Source organism: Manacus candei, unplaced genomic scaffold (genome assembly GCF_025592945.1).
Source record: "Manacus candei isolate 608988 ecotype Guabito, Panama unplaced genomic scaffold, ASM2559294v1 h1tg000037l, whole genome shotgun sequence".
Classification (NCBI taxonomy): Eukaryota; Metazoa; Chordata; class Aves; order Passeriformes; family Pipridae; genus Manacus; species Manacus candei.
Window position 1 is genome coordinate 13,604,643 of NW_026138085.1, and position 20,331 is coordinate 13,624,973.

At 49.0% G+C, this 20,331-nt stretch overlaps 1 protein-coding gene and 1 long non-coding RNA gene across 7 annotated transcripts; one reads left to right on the forward strand and one right to left on the reverse strand.

Annotated features, from left to right (window-relative positions):
* Window positions 1-5,586: 5,586 nt before the first annotated feature.
* LOC127473817 (leukotriene C4 synthase-like) lies at window positions 5,587-11,938 on the forward strand. 6 transcript variants are annotated; one of them, XM_051793913.1, is made up of 6 exons: window positions 5,587-5,907; window positions 8,411-8,485; window positions 9,288-9,387; window positions 10,416-10,486; window positions 10,720-10,801; window positions 11,173-11,938. In XM_051793913.1, the coding sequence occupies exons 2-6, from the start codon at window positions 8,428-8,430 to the stop codon at window positions 11,297-11,299; spliced, it is 438 nt and encodes a 145-aa protein (XP_051649873.1). In that variant the 5' UTR covers window positions 5,587-5,907; window positions 8,411-8,427; the 3' UTR covers window positions 11,300-11,938. The 6 variants fall into 6 exon arrangements, with proteins under 6 accessions (XP_051649873.1, XP_051649869.1, XP_051649871.1 ...); XM_051793909.1 differs by having other exon boundaries at window positions 5,590-5,907; window positions 8,314-8,485; XM_051793911.1 differs by lacking the exon at window positions 5,587-5,907 and adding an exon at window positions 6,367-6,489.
* A 6,937-nt stretch (window positions 11,939-18,875) lies between these two features.
* LOC127473820 (uncharacterized) lies at window positions 18,876-20,293 on the reverse strand. Its single transcript, XR_007905600.1, has 3 exons — window positions 19,914-20,293; window positions 19,183-19,544; window positions 18,876-18,988 (listed from the first exon to the last, which is right to left on the reverse strand). It is a non-coding gene; the product is annotated as an uncharacterized LOC127473820 (long non-coding RNA).
* Between the last annotated feature and the right edge of the window lie 38 nt (window positions 20,294-20,331).

The window sequence follows — 20,331 nt, forward strand, 5'->3', positions numbered from 1 at the left end:
CCTGGTGATCCTCCTGCATTTTCTTGCATTGCTGTGGCTGGTAAAACCAAAACAACATTACAGTGCTGTGTGCATTCCCTCCCTCGTTTGAGTGGTTACAGAGGAAAATTTCCTTTCATTAACTTGTTGTCAGTCTGAGCCCTTGCCTGAAAGCATCTGGTAACGGGCAGAAGGTGGGCACTGTGGAGATGTACTGGAGGTTTCTTTCATGGAAGTATCTATGTTTATATTGTATCTGACCCAGGAGGTCCCTGAAGTGTAGAGTGAACCTGAGACACAGACTGTGAGGTCCATGTTATCTTTGTAGACATCTGAAAACCCTTGGGATGGGAAGCCGAGGCTGTCACATCACCGGCAAGTGCCCACAAGATCCCTGAAGCCCTTCTTGGCATCAGACCAAGGGCTCTGCTTTGGAGCTACTTGTTCATGACAAAGTGGAGACAAGGGACCTGATGACTGTATTAACACCAAGCATTTCTGCCCATCCTGATTCATTCCAAGGGAATAGCAGAGCCTTTCCTGGGCTTACCTACCAAGTGTGGGCCTTGCTGCCACTGCTGTCTGATTATGGGGGAGTGAAAGGAAACAATGCTTAGAGTTATTTTAGAAATCAAAGAACCTTTTTTTAAGCAGATCTAGGCAAGGATATGTCAACCAAAGAGGACTTCAGTGAGAATATGGGATCCACTGGTTTTTTTTCCAGTTCAGAGTAATGCCAATGATCAGCATAGCCCTAAGGGTGTGGTGTTCTTGCTGTTCTTTACTGTCCTGAGCTTCACCCCAGTTTTCAGTTCAGCTGACTGGAAAGCTGGATATTGTAAAAACCCCTAAACATGGTCATTCTAATAATGTTTCCAGGGGAAATGGTGAGTCAGGGGTTGAGGAGCAGCATTGTGGCTGTGTGCAAGTGCAGTAAATGGTGTAGTATTTTCTGTAGTGATAGGAGATGCTGAAGCTGTCTAATGTAGAAACTCAAGGGAGTGCAGAGGTGGGGATTTATTTCAGAACTCTCTGGCTATTAAAGCAAGCAGAATTTGGGGGATGAGAGGCTTCCTTTGATATATGGGCAGATAGGGAAATGAAGGTAATCTAGTCAGTCATAGAAATGCTTGGCATGAGAGGGAAAGGAATGGTTAAGGTTACACAAGTGGAACGTGACAACCTTTCCTTTCATTTTCAAGTCAAATAGCTCAGTGTTCGATCTTATCACTCAAGGCTTGAATTAGTCATGTGATGAGTATCATAACTGAAAGAAATAAATCAGATTATAGAGGCAAGCTGCTACCAAGCTCAGTGAAAACTCAAAAGAATGAGGAGGAATGAAGAGATAGATCCGATTAAGATTAATAAAAACATCAGCTGTGCCTTAGGGAACGTTGGTGTTCTCAAACACAAATTCCAGAGTCAAAAATGTTGTGCTTTAGTTTTCCATCAAGAAACTGGGCTGTGCAAGAGCTTGAATTCTTTCAGTGGGCTAACTGTCCAAGATGAAGAGGCTGAGCTGCCCCTTTGCTTGCCTGCATATAGAAACTGTGTGTTACAACTATCTAGTGTCAAACAAACTATCCAGTGAGTATCAAACAAGCTCACTATTTTGATTTTACATTTCCAGTTCATTTCTTTCATTGATTCTAAATGTTTCCCCCATTAGACTCTCCTTTTCGCAAATGCATTTACATGGAACTGGAATCAGTCGCTGAGTTATTTTGCACAAGCTCAACATTTGCTTCCTTTATTATTTTAATCTAAGACTTTGTCCTTTGAACAGGTACATTTTTAATCTGTCCATCAATTCAGTGATGAGAGTCTTTCCTTTTGTTTCTGCTGGACAACCTTCATCCAAGGTAAAAGCGAGATGAGCTGTGAGCTTTCTGCAATTCTAGATAGATTTTTGTTAGAGGATGTTTCCTGGTACTTTTTTACAAGGTAGCAAAAAGAATCAGAGATCCTCCTCTCTTTATGAATATAAAGATGTAAATCTGAGGCAAACTCAAAAATCTCCAGATGAAATTTGACATGGAACATGTTTCTAATTGTTTACTAAATTTTTTAAGCTGATTAAAGAACAAGGTCTGCTTTACAGCTCTTCACAGATATATATGTGTGTGTGAGTATATATTAAAAGTCTGTATCTCTATAATAAAAAATGAACTGATTTTCACTGGAGTAAAAAGAAGTGTTCTGCAGATAGTAACTGACCAGGTTAATCTATTTTAAATATTGTACCTCTGAAAATTATAGGTGGAGATTTTTCTGCTTGCTTAATAACCAAACACTGGTCCCTGATAAGTCCTGTAGCACTGGACTGGATCCATTCTGGATCTCTGCAGGTGCTGAGTGAAAGCACTAAATTGCAATGTAAAAGGGCGATGACCAGCACTGTATCAGGGCTTTCAAATACCAAAGATCAGGCTCCTGTGTGCTGTGCTCAACTTGCTTTGCCACCCCAGACCCCCGATAAAAGCCCGCTCCGATCCTGCAGAGGTAGGAGACAGGGAATGATGTCCTGAAGGCTGGAGCCTGTGTAGACAGGAGGCATTGAGCACTGACTTGGGCATTGAGAATTTTCTTAATGGAATTAAGAAAGGATTTTCTAACCTACAGCCTGTCTGTCTGTCTGTCCTGGCTTCCCACGAAACACTGGGCAGGCTCCTCACTGCCTGCCTCTGTGGGCCAGCATCCTCATAGCTGGGGAAGCTGAAGTCGCTCAGAAGGTACTGGAAGAAGACTGGTGCTAGGATGGGTGCTTGGTCCCAGTGGCACCTCTGGGACTGCTCTTAGCCCGGCTTTGCAACCCAAGAGCTGGGACAGAAAAGGAAAGGCTCAGGAGGAGTCTTCACTTCTGGTACCTTAAATGGTGCCCCCTAACTTGAGTTAGGGTAGGAATTATCTGCCCTTGCTGGGGGACAGCATGGCTGGGGCAGCTTCACACAGCGTCTGGGCTCCACGTGAGGCCAGAGCAGTCACACTCCTGTGCACCTCTCCCCAAGGACTGTCCCCAGCCCAGCTCTCCCTGCAGCTGCCACTACTGTCGAGTACTCACAGATGAGCTTGACCTTGGCCAGGCTCTGACACGCAAATGCTACAACAAATGATGGTAAGCAGGAACCCATCTGCTCCCACACCCATATCTTGACCTTGAGACCCTTGGTCTGTCTCCCTGGTCCTGTGCCAGCAGGAGATGTGAGGGCTGGCTCTGTTTCATTTCTCCTTTGCAGATGGGAGAAGGAACAGAGCCTGTTTGTGTTCCTCTGGACTCAGTGATTTACGTGACCTGGGCAGCCTCTTCACTCTGTTTGCACTGCATTTGCAGCCTCACAGTGTGTGTGCCCCTCGCCAGCACCATCCCCAGTACTGGGGCTCTGCTCCCTGCCCAGCACGTCACTCAGGGCACCTTCTGGGGGCATGACAGCAGAAGAATTAAAAGAAGAACAGTCCAAACGATGGTCTGCTCTCATCTGCAGCATTTGCCTTTGGTTCATTCCAAAGATACATTTCAAAACTTTTTGACACCTCTGACGTCAGAGGAGCTCTACAGAAACATCCGTCTGTTTCCCAACACATCCAGCTGCACTGCCTGCAGCACCTTCTGCCCTTGCATGAGCTCCTCCGTGGGTGTCATCCCTCGTCCCACGCTGATGGCTGGACACTCTGTGGTCTCACCCTCTGTGGTTGTCCAGCTGAGCTATGGCCCAGGGTTATGAACAGGGTGACACAAGGCAGGACACTCAGCAGGACTCAGGTTCCACTGGGTGCAGTCCTGCAGCACTAAGCAAGGAGAGAAGAGCAGGTCCATGAGGACCTACTGCAGACCTCCCTCCAAATCACCTCCTTTCCCTTAACCCCATGTGGGGCAGGACTCTGGGGTGAGAAGTCACCATAAGGCAGAGGGACCACTGCCCTCCTGACTGCCCCATCCCTGCAGATATGACCTTACAAAGCAATACCTCCCCACTTCAGGTGAATTCCCCTGACTCTTTCTCTGTGTATTGCAAGCCAAGGGTCTCTCCTTCACAGGAGACCCACCAGGAACTCCAGTCTCCTCCTTGGAAAATGTTTCCTTAGAGCTGCCTGCACTCTGCTCCTCTCCAATGCCCTGCCCAGTGCTCCCTCATAACCAGGTAGGGCTGGCCAGCATTTGGCTTTCTGTACAAACAAGATAGAAAAGCTAAATTGTTCTATTTCTTCACCTCTATAATTTAGAAAAAGAGAAGCTGTGCTCCATGACCCCTCTTCAGACTTTGATATATTTTGATGTACTCTGTAGCCTTGTAATTTTCCCCCCACATCATTATAAGATAATACTAAGTGTGTGTTAACATAAGAGCTGCCAAAGATGTTTGAAAGGCTTGTTTGTCCCTCTGCAAAGGGAAATCCTCCCCCTCCCTGCCATAAGCATTTATCGCTCCAGAGATTTATTGTTCTTCGAACTACTCAGAAGTGCAGTTGCCTTTCTTGCATTGTTCTGTTTTGTTTATTTGCTATTTCTGACATTCTGCTGAACAGGGAGTAGGAAAATTGGCAAAACATATGAAGAAGACTTTCGTTTTGTGACAATAACACAAGGCAGGGCAAGAGAGGGATTTAATTAATATTTTTAACAGATGTTGATCATAAGAGAAGGAGTATTATTCATTTGCATGTATCAGTACTTTTGATGACAGGTTAAGTGGAGAATTTTGGCATTGCTTTTGTACTGATGTGTCCTCCAGTCAGATTTAATAAGCACAGAGAAAGCTCACCAAACTCCATTAGAAGAAAGCTTTAAAAAAAAAAAATTCTCCAAACTATCCCTAGCTTAATGAGTACATATGCTCATTTATGTAGTTTTCCAAAGACTCAGCTTTTCATCTTGCTTTTTGGAAAATTACTTTTAATGTTTTTCCTGTTTAAAGTGAATCTTTTCACCTTTACTGGGATGAGAAGCTCTGTAAGAAGGTGCTTGGCAGTGGTCCTGCTCCATGTAGTAACATTCAAGCTGCCTAGGGATTGGTTTAGCCCTCAGAAATTTTGCTATAACTAAATATTTGAGAACATTTATATGACCTCTTTGATATGCCACAGATATATAAATGTCAGGAATATCTGTCTGAAATCAGTCTGGATAAACAGCCTGAGGCACATCTCTGATACACACTGAGTTTGTATTCCATGGGATAAGTCGCATATAATGCCAGCCAGGATGTTGGTGACAAAACCAACCACCTGCTCTTTTACTTTGTGGAAGGAGGAGCCTCTGTATAGATGCACATCTTAGGGAGGCATGGTAATTCTTGTCATGCCAAAGTTTTATTGGAAACATCTCAAATCTCTCAGGAGATCTGAGCCAGCCTGCACCTTGCTGGGAGCCCTGGCAGGAACTGCAGAGCAGCAACTGTCCCCACTTCCTGGGAACATGCAATCAGCTGTGTCTTCCTAAGGGGTGAAGTAATGAATTGGCTTTTTCTTGCTATGTTTTGAGCCTGTCCTTCCTTTTACGGCTGTAAAAGCCAAGAATTCTAGGAAGATCTCAACACGTGTCGGTCTGAGTTTACAGAAGCCTTCCTGGGTGTGGGGAGGTCAGGAGAGCACATCCCCAACCCCACCACTCTACCCTGAGGAGCTGTTACTTGAACAGACTGAGTTGCTTGGGGCTGAGCTCTCTTTATCTCTCTCAAACTGGAAAAACACTTCCTGTGAGAAGAAATTCTTTTGAATGAACCCTCCCATCTTTTTTTCTATGTGCTGTTAGAAGGATAGTAATTATTCTTGCAAGCAAGTCCACAGTCACAGATTTGGATGTACTCAGTGGCTGCAAAAGAATTCGAAGGGAAAGGAAGCATAAGTACGACCCAGATTAGAAAATACTTCCATATTTGTACAATACGACTGGAAGGACGAGGTGCCTTCATGCTTCGCAGCTGAAGGGTAAGTTGCCCATCTCCTAAATATTCCCCCTTCCACTGTCAGGAAGCTCTTGGGCCATTTTACACTCCTAAAATACATTTCTAGGGGATGTTACTGCAGGTAACAGTGCTGGACTCAGCACTGCTGGCTTCTCCTTGCTCTGCTGCTCCTGGAGAGTAAGGGGTGCTGCAAACTCTGTGGATGTTTAAAACTCCTCTAAGCCTTTTGTGTTGATCATTTTTCTTCCCAAGGTTATTTTCTAATCCCCGTTGATGCTGCAGTCCAGCTCACAGTGTTTCCCTACCGTGGTAATTAATGAGGAGGCAGAAAGGATTATTGGCTGCAGGAAGAGGTGGCGTAAGCAACCATGGGCACAGAGAAATGCCTCCAGGGACAACTCAGTGGGAGGTGCGAGGACTTTGGTCCACGCCAGTCCAGCCTCCCTGTGGCAGGGCCATATTCACACAGTGTAACTTAGAGTGCAGAGCTGGGAAGTGGGAGACAATGTTTCGGTAGCTCTTGCTCAGAAAATCCACCCCAAGGTGCCCCTGGGACTTCAGGACTTGCCTTTGCTTAGGAGGAAATTTGGCCGGGTCAGCCTTGGTAGGTGAGGTTTTGCGATGTGCTGTTGTCTGCAGGGTGCTGAGGCTGTCCAACAGTGACAGTCCCCCCCTCGAAGGGCATTTGGCCCTGGGAGGAGGGTACCTGTGCAGGAGGTTTGCCTGTTCTTGCAAACACCAAGTGAGAATGGAAAATAAGCAAGTTCTGATGGTGACAACGAGGGACAAGAAAAATGTGCCCTTCGGGAGATTAAAACCAGCTTGAAAAATTATGCGTACAAGGGAGGGAGGAGGAGGGGAGAGACATCTGTGCTTGTTTATTCATTCATATTTCTGCTGACCTTCATTATACTTAGACTATGCTAGATGATGATAGTAGAAGTATTTTGTGTCTAATGATGATCTGGAGGGTGGGTGTGTTCTGGGTCACCTGTACAGCTCCTCCTGGCTCAAATTCCCTTACACTCCACTGTCATCTGATGGAGGTGTAAGCTCAGATCTTTTTAGTTCAGTTGTTTTGCTTTATATTTTCTTTTGCTAGTGGGCTGTGGTCAGACAGGAGCAGAGAGAAATCAAACATTATGAAGCACTTTGAGACCTTTTTCCCTTTTTGAGCTAACACACGGGAGTTCTTAATTTCTTTGACAACTAGATGGAAGAAAACAATGTTCCTCATATTTCTGAACAGCCACTGGAATGAAAAAGATTCAATTCTGAGATGAAAGAATTAATCTTAGAGCTGGTACATGAAAAACAGTGTGGGTCATGTTTGATATTTGGAGCAACACTAAGTTGGGACATTGTTATAGCCATTTCGGGTGCCTTTATAACACATAGAGGGGCAGAAAACCAGAACCAGCGTGGTGCTTCTTAGAAAGTCTATCAAGGACATCAGGCATACAATGTAACTCCTGTAACCTGCTTTAATGTTTAATTTTCTGTAATAGTGGTGTTCAATGATCACTTTGCCTTAACCTGCTTTCCTTTTTCCCTAGTCTGATGGGAGAATTCTTCGAATGAAGGGAGAGAGGGGAAGCAAACAAAGCTGGCTACCCCTGCAGCTCTGGGCCGTTCCAGCTTTGTGCTGTTAGAAGGGAATTATCTAAGTAGGCGTCTCCTGACATGTGAAAACATCATTTTCCTTGTGCTATATCCTAATGAATTTCGCAGGTTTTTCCCCACGCAGAACTCTCTCTGGTGCTTACATGGAGAGTTCATTGGGCTGAGGATTGATCAGAAGCCTTAAATGCACAGCTCCCAGTCTTTCCAGTACAAGGCCGGCTCTGAAGCCCTCTGGGTGTCTGACAGTCATTCTGCAGGACCCATCCCCAAATAAAGTGTCACTGTGCAGGACAGATCTAGGGATTTTTATACTTTATCATGTCCTGTCTTACCCCTGCAGAGGGTTTCATTCAGGGGTTTTATTCAACGCTGTCTCAGCGCTGTGGCCATAAGTTGTTCTCCGTGCCCAACACATGCTATCCAGAGTCTATGCAGGGATATGTACACAGGGATATGTACCTTGGAACACTGCCTGTTCTGGTGCTCTGGTGAGGCACAACAGCCCAGTTGGTTTCTCGTGCAACATCAAAGAGAGGGATGTGCCTTGGCCTGCATTTTAAAGCAGATGCCCCTGGGGGAGCAGATCACTGGCCTTTTGAAATTTGTCCATCCATTCAGCTCCCAGTTCCCTTATCTCTGCTCTCTGCTTTTCCACTTCGTCATAACTCATTCTGGGAAAAGGGAGGCAGGAACGGAAATACTCCTTTAGACCTGTCTCCACTGATTTCCATTTCCACAGGGCAAGTCAGACTCCTCCTGGGTGTGAGTACCACAGACTAAATCTTCCCTTTGTTTGTTAAATTAGAGCAAACCTGTGCTGCCAGCTACCACAGCCAACTGCCACATCAGCAAAGACTAAACCTGGCCAGAGGAGCTTCTAAGCAAGAAATCACATTTTCTAGGGTTTGGAAGAGTCAGTATGTTGGATCAGATTCACCTGCTTGCTGCTGTGACAGTCCTGGGAGTCCTGGAGCAAGGTAGGGACTATCAGATGCACATGCTCAAATACTTGCTAGGTCAATCTACTGCAACTCCACCGATTTTCTTTCATTTTCGTATTTAGTGTCTGCTATTGCACTGGCACTTTGCTGCTTTTCAGACAGTAAACTGATATCTTGTCTGGGTTTTGGAAAGTAATCAACCAAATGAGTGCCTGGGAAGCCCTTCCTCTGAAATGGCCTGCCTCCTTCATTTGGGAATTTCTTGGTTGATCTACAGACACGTAGAATTTCTTTCTTGGGTTTACAGCAGTTCCCGAAGTGTGTGTAGATATGAGCATACAAAGAGCTCTGCAGCGTGGAAATGTGGAAGGAGGGGCTGTGATGGGCCACAAGAAACCACCCAGCCATGGGTCCACATTGCATGACAATTTAATTCTGTGCCTGGGTGACTTATCTGTGGCATCAGTCCTGTCCCTCCTCAGTCAGAACTTGGAAAGAGGAAAAAGCTAAAAGATTGAAAAGAAAATTGTGAGTAACAAAGTGCATCAGAATTGTGCAATAGTTTCTATGGAACTGAGGATATCTTAATTACACAGGAGAGAAAGCAGATAACACTGGTGATACATGATTGCATACTCTTCACTTCACTGTTGCACTGGGTCATTCCTTTTCCATACCTAAAAGGCATCTGGGATTTTACTCTAACTTTCTCTGCTATGATGGGTTGTGGGGTCAGGAGGAGCATGCAGATCTTTTTCCCCAATGTCTGACCATCTCCTGACCCCACTGTGCCCAGCCACAGGACTGACCACGGCTACTTTTCTCTCTTTTGCTGCAGCCTACTTCTTCCTCCAGGTGATCTATGCTAGGAGGTTGTTTGGCATTTCACCTCCAAAGACCTCAGGCCCACCTGAATTTGAGAGGGTCTTTCGAGCACAGTAAGAACCTCCTTCTACCTGATGTTTGCCAGATCTCACTGCCTTTCCCCTGCTTTGCCATTCCTTTCTCGGGACTATAATTCAGCAGTTACTCACCTCCCTCAGGGTTAATTAGTGGGTTGAAGAGCCAACATCAAGACTGGACTGGCTCTTGAGTCCTGAACCAGCCATTGCTGATAGAAATCACGTAGGAATCTGCTGTACAGTGAAGGACTGCTAAAGTCAGCTCCTGGTGCCTGAGACTTTGGCTGGTTTTAGCCAAGTAGTGTTCAAACCTCAGGCAGCTTCAGCCCTGCTCTGAATCCTGCTCACTGGGAAGGACAAGCTCCCAAAAAGATCTCATTGGGTCTGGGATGGGGATGTGGGGATTGTGGTGCCACTATCCATCATCTCTGCCTGACTTCTGTTCTAGGGCTGCAGTGGGGAGGGAGGCAGAGAGGGAGGAGCTTCCACTTTTGCTGGAAAACAAGCAACTGGGCAGCAGGAGCAGGATCCCCTCAGCCATTCCTTTCTCTGCTCCTTCACCAGCCTAAAGTCAGCCTCATCCAGCATCTTTTGGCCCTATTTTGTCTTCAGGATGATGGGGCATGGTGTATGAGCAACCCAAACAGCCATGTGCTCCCTCCCACTCCTGCATGAAGCCAAGCTGCTCTGGCCTTACCTGCTTGAGGGGCAGACCTTCCCTGCAGCTCTTCCCTGGGGCTTTGGGACATTGATAGAAGGGTTTGGGTTGTGGCATTTGGGAAGGGGGAGTGGGGGTGGTTCACAAAGCCTTTCTGTGCACAGTCTGACCTGGGCACCTTTTCTTTAATTTTTTGTGCCCTGGAAACCCAGTTCCTTCCACTGTCTAATTTCTGTGAATAAAGCTGGGACAGGAACTGTGGGGAAAGGTGCAAGCCTGGAGGCTTCTTATGGCAAACATCTCTTCTAAAAAACAATAGCCTCCAGCATCTGGAAACTGCTAAGGGAACCAAAAAAGGAAGAGCTTCCTTCTTTCCCTTGTTTACGACCTTCCTCTTTCCCGCCAGGGTGAACTCCTCTGAGTATTTTCCAATTTTCCTGGCACTTCTGTGGCAGGCTGGACTCTTCTTCCATCAAGGTGAGAATATCCCATTACCTGGTTTGTCACTGGATCTGTTCCCCTGAGTACTGGCTCAGTCCTCAGGTCCCGCTCACCCTCTGAACAATAAGTTAAGCAGTAATTCTGTCTCTGAGGGAGGGTAAAGCCAGAGGACACAGAATCTCTATTCCTTTGCTTTGGGCTATCTCTGTAGATCCAAGTGGCTCCAAAAAGCTTTTGGAGCTGGTGACTGTGATCTCTCTTAACCACAGGTCTGGCTGCAGCTTTGGGTCTGCTCTATCTCTACTCCCGCTACTGCTACTTTACAGGATACAGGGCATCATCTTCAGAAAGGTAAACACCTCTGCTAGAGCCTGGAGTGCCTGGTAACCCCTGGGGAGTTGTATTTGGGAACATAATGTGCTTTCAGGAAACTCAGGACTCCCAGATGCTTCGTTTTGGGGTTCCTGCGTGGCTCAGCCTTGTCTATGATGCGTAATGAGGGCGTGGGTGCAGGGCTGGGGGCAGCTACACACATACGGGGCAAGGCTGGAGCTGCACCGAGCCCTTTCAGGGTGTGCTCCCTGGAGGCAGGAACAGTGCATGGCACCCCACAGAGGGGACAGGGGACAGCCAGGGGCTGCCTTCCCACCCCACTTCTGCAGAGGAAGGGACCATTGCCGGGCAGGATACTCGGTCTCAGCAGGCTGCCTCTCTCCCACCAGGCTCACCCCGATATACTTTTCCGCTGGAGTTCTCTGGATTCTCGTTGGAGCGTCAGCCCTGGGTATCCTGCATTCCTTGCTCTCTCACTACGTGGGGCTGAACGTCCTCCAACTTCTCACAGCGTGACCCAGTCCTCTGTCCCTCATCAGCGTCCTCACCTTGGAGTTCTGCTCCCTCCTGCACTCCGTTACAGACTGGCTGCAACTCACACAGCCCCCAGCAACAAATCCACCCTCATCTGAGCTTTTATCACCTCCCTTCTTGCTGCCCAGCACCAGCACGAACTGCTGAGCTCTTCAGGAGGTATTTTTCCCCTGTGGCACTTCTGTGTGCCAAGTGCTCCATATCTGGCAGCTCCATCATGCGAAACACCAACGATCCAAAACAAGGAGAGTTTTAGGAAAGCTAACTCTTCTCAGACTGAGTTTCACAGTGAGCTTCCCCAGGGAATGGCCATGTGTTCCCTGTTCTCCAACAGCCCTGCCTGCAGCCAGGGCACTGAACACAGGTTCATGCCAGTTTGCCAAGGCCCACACCTATTAAAGGCATTTGTTTGGAATTCAGTGTGGGCTGCGGCATAACAAAAGAGGTGAGGGGTAAATAGGAGCAGCCACCAACATGTTGTGCAAAGGTCTGTTAGTGCCTTCATGCTGCTCATCAGCCATTGCCTATGAGACTGCACAAACTCATCACTGCTGCGTGTGTGACTTCCAACACTGCTTGGCAACAAGGTGCACAATTAAAAAGTCACTGAAGTTGCTGTTCTAGGTGTCTCTTTGTGAGTCTGCAGCTAGCAGGGAACAGCAACGTGAGTGTTTGAATGCAAGGTGGCTGCCTTGGTTTCCCTGATGTGCAGTCCAACACAGCCTGCAACCTTGTGTGCCACAAGAGGAGAGCTCTGAGGAGGGAGAAGCTGATTTTTGGAGATGCTGAGCTCACTGATTGGGTGCTGAGCCGCTCAGCACCAAGAAATGTTTTCCACTGGGTGGTTTGCACAGTGCTCAAGTCCCACCTGCATCAGGAAGGGCTGGATTTTCACAGGAGTCCACCATTCACAACTCTGATGCTTTTGGCCATTGGTGCATTTGGTGCCCTCCTGTTAGTGATACAGCTCAGGAAACACCAGCAGTGCTGTGTGTCGTCACAGGGGGAATTCACACCAAACCCAGAGAGTAAAAATAACTGCATGAGCATGCTGCCAGTCTAACCACACTGTAAAGCCCACTGGTCACCCCTCCCTTCACCAGCAGCAGGCATATCTATACTGTAAGAACAAAAGGCAGGGTTTTTTTGAGGAAGTGATTAATTCTTCACATTGTTTCATTTCCTTCCCTGCATTTTAAATTGGCTTACCCAGCAAAACCCCCAGTCTATTTTGCTTTTGAGCTCTCCCACCTTGGAGTCCTGCCACTGCACTGAGGCTGGCAAACACTGCAGGGGAAGGCTTAAAGCCAGACAAAAATAACTGTACAACACTTGTCTCTACAAAGTTTTTGGTGCAGCACAGCCCCATCCTCACAGGAACCCCTGACTGTCACAGTGAGATAAACAACAACTTTTTTTCTGGCATCTTTGGTGACACACTTCCAAAAAGGTTGAGCTTAGTTTAACCCTGGCTGTGCCTTAGCAAAGTCTGGGGCTAGCAAGGGAGGGACAGACATACCACCTGCCCCCAGGGAGATTTCACTTAGCCTTTACATTAACAGGTCCACCTCCTGAAGTTGATACCCAGTTTTCGCCTTTTTACCAGTACAGTCACCTCCCAGAGGGTTAATACAGAAGGACCAGCCCCAGCTACTGGTGCAGGTCCTGACTCATGTCAAAACCCCGCTGTTTGGGGTTAGTCCAGGTGGGTGCTCAGTGGTTCTGCAAACACAACCTCTGTCTTTTATCCTACAACCAATTTTCTAAGCCTGCTGTATCAACCTGAAGCCACTACCCACCTCAACCCCACTTGTGTCCACTCTGTGTGTGACAGGGCTGCAGAATGACTCAGAGGAGGGAAATTAATGATTCAGCAGTGAGTTGCAGCCAGCTTCTCCCCTTGGATTCACAGAAGACCATTAAAAATCCTGTCATGTCACAGTCAGGCTCTGGCCTTGGTATCTGCCATCGCTAGTTCTGCCATAGAAAACCTGCCAGGCACATCATTGGCCCTTCAAGCCAGCGTCAGAGGGGCCATTTCAGGTGCCCTGAGCAGAAGGAAAGCTGCTCCCCTCCACTAGGGCTGCTGTCATTGCTGTGCTTCTTCATCAAAGAAAACGGCTTTGCACTAGCCCATGGTTCAACCATGCAGGCCACGGTTTTGGCATTTACCCAGTTCACAGTCTGCTGCCCAGCACGGTGTGCTGGTGCTCTATGGCACCAGTTTGCCCACCTGCATCTGCTGCAGAGGTGCTGAGGGGCCAGTGGGCTGGCAGGGGCTGTGCTGGGGGGCTGCCCCTGCCACCCCGGGCCACCGTCCCGCTGGTGTGAAGGCCACCCCATGAGCTCCAGTTTAAGGGTGATCCAACCGCCAGCAGCACTGCTGCACAGCCCATGTCCAGCGCCAAGGGTGAGGGTGCCCCCGCTGCCCCGCGATGGGGGCCAGACCCGCGCAGCCAGACCCGCTCCCCCCCGTGTTTGTGTCCCCGCTCTCCCCGGGATTCCTGTCCCCACTCCACCTGGGATTCGTGTCCCCACTCCCCCCCGTGTTTGTGTCCCCGCTCCCCCGTGGAGTTTATGTCCCCACTCCCCCCGGGATTCGTGTCCCAGCTCTCCCCCTGGGTTCGTGTCCCCACTCCCTCCGGGATTTGTGTCCCCGCTCCTGCCGCCCCGGCCCCGCCGCTTCCTCCTGGGGCCGGGAGAGGGCGCTGGTGCCCCGCGGCTGCGGCGGCGGGTCCGGGGGTGCCCCGGAGGTCCGGGGGGTCCAAGAGAACCGGCCACCGGCGGCTCCGGGCCCGCCGCCCGTGCCGGGGCACCTCCGGCCGCACCCGAGGCATGCCCGGGGCAGCGCTCCCCGGGCAGCCGGCACGGCCGCTGGCACCCAGGAGGCATGACCCGCCTGCTTCGAGCTTGATCCGTGCTGGGCCAGGCTCTGGCATTAAGGTTATTGGATTGGGGGAGTCCTGGAGCCTCGCAAGAGTCTCCTGGAGACGCTTACGACACGCATAAAGAGCCCCTGCAAGCGCTGTGCGGATTCCCGAGCTCCTTCCTGCTTCCTTCCCTTACAGCTGCCAGTTCATTGTCAGCAATAGAGGAGAGCAAAAGGTTTGGCGTGAGGTATTTGGAAGCAAATCCACCCTGATAGTGCCACAGGCTCCCAGGAGAAGCAACCAGCCGGATGGGAGGCCGGTAGAGAACAAAGGAAACCCGCAGAACCAGCGAGAACTGTTTTTTTTATCACGAGAAGCGCAGAGGCTGAACTTGTAAACAACTCTCCGTCCCCGTGGGGCTGCTTGCCACGCGAGGGGCGGTGAAGGCACAGCATTCCATCCGGGCTCCCGGCAAGTCTTGTATCCTGGTGCAGAACTTTGTAGCTTATTATCTTGAAAACTTCAAGGGCGCCCGCGTGTACTTTCCTACCCGTGACGTGTGGCCGGTGCCGGATAAGTGCCCAGACAGGTCTGGTGCGAGCAGCAGCGGGTTTGCACGTGGCCACCAGCACCGAGATACTGTGCCCTGGGACTGGGGAAAAAAGCACCCGAGCCCATGGAAGAGTTCCCCAGTCCCTCCGTAGCACGGCGTGGTGGGATAGGTGGAATTTCCCTGGAATTTCCATGGGAAGCAGCACTGCTAACTTTCTTAGGGGAGGGAGGTGTTTGGGAGGGGAACTCCCGTGAGGCTGGGAATGGAGGGTGCAGCTGGTGGCCATGGCTTTGTGGCACTGGCATGTCACCCAGGTTTCCATAGCACCAGCATCCATAACACGGGGCCAAGGAGAGGGAGAGAAGTAGGTCAGACAGGGCTAACAATACCCAGACGTGTCTATCTGCGGCTCAGCCTGATCCAGGAAAGGGGGTGAAACGGACGAGAAAGGAAGAGAAAAAGAGGAGGGGGAAAAAAAAAGAAAATACAAAGTATCCGCAGTTTGAGCAATGCATTTCTTTTCCTCAGAAAAATAAAGACCTTTTAAAACCACCTTTGTGTATCAGCGCTGAGCAACCGAGACTAGCACCCACCTCCTGCCCATCTGACAACGGACTACAAGGGAATTCAAATGCTAATTTGGAGCCAGGCTTCTCAATGGGCCTTTATTTCTGTAGCAGCACCAGGATCAGAGCTCTGGGGAGGCAGCCGGCTGGAACTGTGAGGATGCAGACTCCAGAGAGGGACTGTGGGACACTTTCCTTTCCCCTCTCCGTTCCTCACCCTCACTTTGTTACCCCTTGTCTTAGTTTTACTTGTTCACATGCAAGTGACTTCAAGGGAAAAAGAAAGGCAGGCACAGAGGAGTTGTCCAAGTGAAATACCCTCGGTAGTGACCCATTTTATGTGCTGAGTCTGCAGAGGTCTTGCCGTCAATGTCCCAGCATTTTGGGGGTTGCCTGTTTACAGTACAGTCGTTTCGAGCTCTGTATCCATCAATGCCAAAACTAGGGAGAACATTATGGGCGGTAAGATCCAGAAGCCTGTTGATCCAAGTAAACATACGGACACACAGATCTGCTGGGGATGTAGCAGACCAAGATCAGAGGAAGGAGTGCTTTGCTCAGGGGGAACTGGGGGGTGGAAGTGCAAGAGCACAACCCTCGCTGGAGAGACTGAGAGGGACTGGGGTGGCTGTGGCTGACCCGTGTCATACCTGCGGTTTGAGAGCACTGTGTTTGGCTCAAACACCATCACAGAGGAGCCACAGCAGTGGATGGAGCACAGGGTGTTTCAGACAGGCCAGTGAGAGCAGGCCCCTTGCCTGCAGGCAAGTTTGCCCTTCACATTAACCACAGGCCACAGCCCTGTGCAGTGAAAAACATTCCTGCATTTGATAGTGGGGTAAAATCTAAGCAAAACAAAAGCTATCTGCCACTTCGTTAGCAGGCTGGGAGGAAAATCCACACCTTGAGGATACAATTTGCCTCATCCTCATCAGTTTTCTACTTCCCAGCAATTACCACTTGTAGGAGAGCACCAAGAATTCACCTTTCCCGGGGTAAGGGCAGAGCCACAGTATATATAAGGTGAGCAGGCCTTAACATGCCCCTTTGAGAATGCCCTCCCTCCAAAGGAAAACTCACATTCCTGCTGTGGTAGCTTAGGGAAGAGCATGCCCAGCTCCAGCCCCCACCGATGCTGTACCAGACTCTGTGTTCAGGGACTAAAGGTAAAAGTCAGGTAGGGAGAGCAAAAGGGCAGCACTCAGGAGGACTCACAGAGCACTTGTGGAGTGAGAGAATAAAAGATCAGTGCCTGAGCATGTGCATCAGCCACGTTGCTTTGACATTACACTGCTTGACAAGAGAAAGCTGGATGACCCCTAACTAAGGCAACATTGCCTGCAAGGAGTGGAAAGTCAGGGATCATCATGCCAGTGATGATAAAACAGTGAGCTGCTGTGGTCAGTGCTTCTGAGCCTGCAGTTGGTGAGGGGCTAAAATAGGCTGTATTTCATGGATGTGGGTGGCCAAGATAACAAGAGCTCCGGACTGTTATCTGCCCCGATACAGCTCCAACAGCACACTCTCACAACACCAGACTGAGTCACCCCAATATGAAGTTTTTACAGCTTTGCAGCTCGTTCTCCTTCTGGGAGGGTGTGAGGAAATGCAGGCAAGGCTTGTTGGGAGGAATGGAAATGGCCACTTGCCCACCACTCCCCTGGCAGCACACGGATTGAACTGCTGTGAATGTTCTGCCTGAGTGAAGAAACCTTTCCCGGGAGCAGCCTGATGAGCTCAGCACGGAGCTGCACGGCCAGATGGCTCCTGGGCCAGAGCTGACTCACGGCCACACAGCCCAGGCAGGCAAAACACCCCGGTACCTGCAGGAGTCACCGCAGCACTGCTGCACCCGCGCTCACAGCCAGGCAGCCCCACCGGGAGAAACCCAAGGTGTCCTGCCAACTGCCATAATTACAGTGTTGCAGAACCGAAACGGTGACGGCCCGAGTTACAGGAACAAGCAGAAAAGCACCAGCCTGATGAACTCCCAACCCAGCCCCGAGAAGGTATGACCACCGAGGGAGCAGAACAGAGGCAACTCTTCCATTCTTACAGTGGCAAAAGATGGTGAGCACAAGCTGTGGATGTAAAGGGAAGGGTGATGGATTCAAACAGTGCAGCAGTGGCCTCACAGAGAACTAGGGACTTGGCTATCTGCTTTTCACTAAAGCAGTGTTTATCAGCCTCTCCAACTGTTTTCCAGACTGGCTGGGCTTCTTAGTGAACTACAGATTGGGAAACAAGAGCTCTGTCCACTCCCTGCTGGGACCACCATTTTCAGAGTAGTGAATAAAGGTTAAAAAAAAAGAAAAAAAAAAAAAGAAGTGAAAAGAAAGAAAGGTGAAGTGTAGCCAAAAATCCACTTAAATTGTCCAAAGCAAATGTGGGAGGGGGGCTGCACTGGCAAAGCTGTGAACTGGCAGCATTAGTGGGTGATAAACGTGGCCATGTTATCTAATGTGGCAGAACACACATCATGCATTTTTAATAGCATTGTTTAGCTTCTATTTGTCACAGCATCACAGCTAGAGGCTGTTTCTAAAACCATGGGAAATAACAGAAAGGTTATAATTGAATTGTAGGGCTTTTGACTGGAAGTCATGCACACAGAAACCCACAAAGCATTGATATAAGATTTCCGTGTATTCCCTGTTTTCAGATCTCAAATGAAAAGCAAGTCAGCTGCAGCAGTATTTATTGAGGGTTAATCAGGTCTGCAGATTAACTGTAAGATCCCGAATTCTAGGTGCTTATATGCAAACACGAGGCACATGCAACACATGTAGCTGAGACATGAAAAATGAAGTTTATGATGGATGCAGAACACATGGATAACATTAGCTATGGAAGAAAGGGAAGGTGCATGCAGTGATGATGGATAAGGGGTTCTGTCATCTCTTCAGAGCAGGTCTTTAAGCTCTGCTCACTTCTCCCTGAAATGGCAAATGCTGACTCACAAAGGAAACGTTGGTAATTATTTTTGCATTGCAATAATGTCTCCAAAACCTACTCAGAAATGAGCATCTGCTTTACTCCCAGACATGCAAAGTGTCTCCATATGGTTGGATGCCTATGGAACCCTTGAACCAGAGATGCAGATTCTCTCCACTCTTTTCTCTCCGAGGAAAGAAACATAATCAAGCTAACAAAGAGAGCCTGGTGCCTGAGCAGGTAGAAGGCTTCAAGAGCTTTACTTTGGTACAGCTTAACACTTCACATGCACCCTGAGCTTTATGCATACATCCCTCTGCAGGTTGGACTGGGCCTCCTGCTGTGGGTCAGTGTTTCCAGCCCCACGCTCCATGAACCTGAAGGAAGTCGGGGATGTTGCATGGGGGCTGTGTGACTACCTGGCACATCATTTCTCCAGCAGTTTCGAATCAGGAGGCCACGTCTTGGCCATTTTCTCCCAGATGGACTACAACACCCACAGGCTGAGCTTGGCTTGGATTACAGCCCTCCCTCCCCGGAGGTTGAAAGAGGCGAAATGTATCTTTTGGGAACGCGAATGGGAAAATGAGAGCAGCTCCCCTGCTGTCTGGATGGCAGGTGTGCCTTTCCCCTTCGCAGGAATGAACCAAGGAAATTCTGAAGTAGAACAAAGCCCTCTCAGAGAAAAACACGTCCCCAGAGTTGCGGTGTGAGCTGAGACAGACACGCTGGGGTTCAACTGGGTCTGCTGGAGAGGAAGGTGGAGGTGTCAGGCTGGCACCATAAAAAGCTGGGTAAACATCATGCCCAAGAAGAAATTGTGGAAGCAATAAACCTAATAAAATCCTGTATCAGTGTTTCCAGCAGGATTTTTATCTCCTGTCCCATTCTCTACAAGTGCTCACATGCCATGGGACCACCCCCACTTGCAAAAGCACTTACCATTCAGGGCCTCTGAGGAAAAGGGATGCTGCTCTTAGCAGTAAATGCACTTGAATTGTTATTTATTTTCATTTTTCAAACACTGCATATACATTGGCTAATTATATCTCTTTGATGACTGTTTATGTCTTTGCTTGCCTCTGCTGTTCACAGTCACGTTCTTCCCCTGGAAGTGCCTATACCAAACTTCCTGTTGGATGTGTCAAAGGCTGGCTGGATTTTGCCTAAGCTTCAAAACAGCTACATACTTGCAAAAAAGAAAACCCTTCATATGACCTTTCTTCTAATACTAGGAGGATATTCATGCAGCAGAACTCCTTGTCAGTGTGAACACAGGATGACTTCAATTTCCTAAGAGAAATCTAAAGAGAAAACTTACATCAGAATGCTCTTTGACTACAACAAACATAAGATCAAGAAAGTATTGGGCAAACCAGGCTTTATTTATCACTGAAAATTAGATAGCAAGTCAGCCACTACAGTCCTCTTAAAGCCATTTAGCCGTTTGGATCATGATGCATAAACAACAGAAACCCCATTTTCTGTCCTTTTCCAAATGCAGTAATGGGGACTAAAAAGTCCAGTCAAAACTAACAAAATGACACATAGTAAATGTACCTCAGCGTATGATTATTAACATACATTATAAGAAAGAAGCCAAAAAAAAAATAGCATTTTCTCACTATTGAGGCTTCAGAGGGGATTAGCAAAGGGATTTTCTTCACACTAACCACTAAACAAAGCTGTGAGCAGACGCCACACCTCCACAGTCCTAAGGTCACCTCTTATCTGCTCAACCGCTCCCTTGCAGTTATTTTAACCTGAAGCCGTTCCAGCTCATGATTGCTTGTGGAGGGTTTCAGTCAGGTTGTGAGGGAGCGCACTGAGGGTGCAGAGGCCATGTGGGAAGTGGCCATTCCCACCTGCCACCCGGGGATTCCCAGCGGCAGCTCCAGCGCAGGAACCCTGCGCTCCAAACCCAGCCCCGCCACCCGCAGTCCCTGAGCGCGGCCCGGGGGGTCCCGTGGCACCCACACCCCGGTCCGGCCCGGCCCGGCCCGGCCCGCGCAGGCCCGGCGGCGGCGGGAGGCGGGGCCGGCCCAGCTGACACGGGCGGCGGGCGGGGCCGCAGTGCGCGGAGCCGTCGAT

Bases quoted from the DNA above. Each gene is read 5' to 3' on its own strand.
- LOC127473817 (XM_051793913.1), top strand. From the start codon at position 8,428: ATGTTGGATCAGATTCACCTGCTTGCTGCTGTGACAGTCCTGGGAGTC. The intron at 8,486-9,287 runs GTAGGGACTATC...CTTTTGCTGCAG, and splicing joins CCTGGGAGTCCTGGAGCAAG to CCTACTTCTTCCTCCAGGTG. The intron at 10,487-10,719 runs GTGAGAATATCC...TCTTAACCACAG, and splicing joins TGGACTCTTCTTCCATCAAG to GTCTGGCTGCAGCTTTGGGT.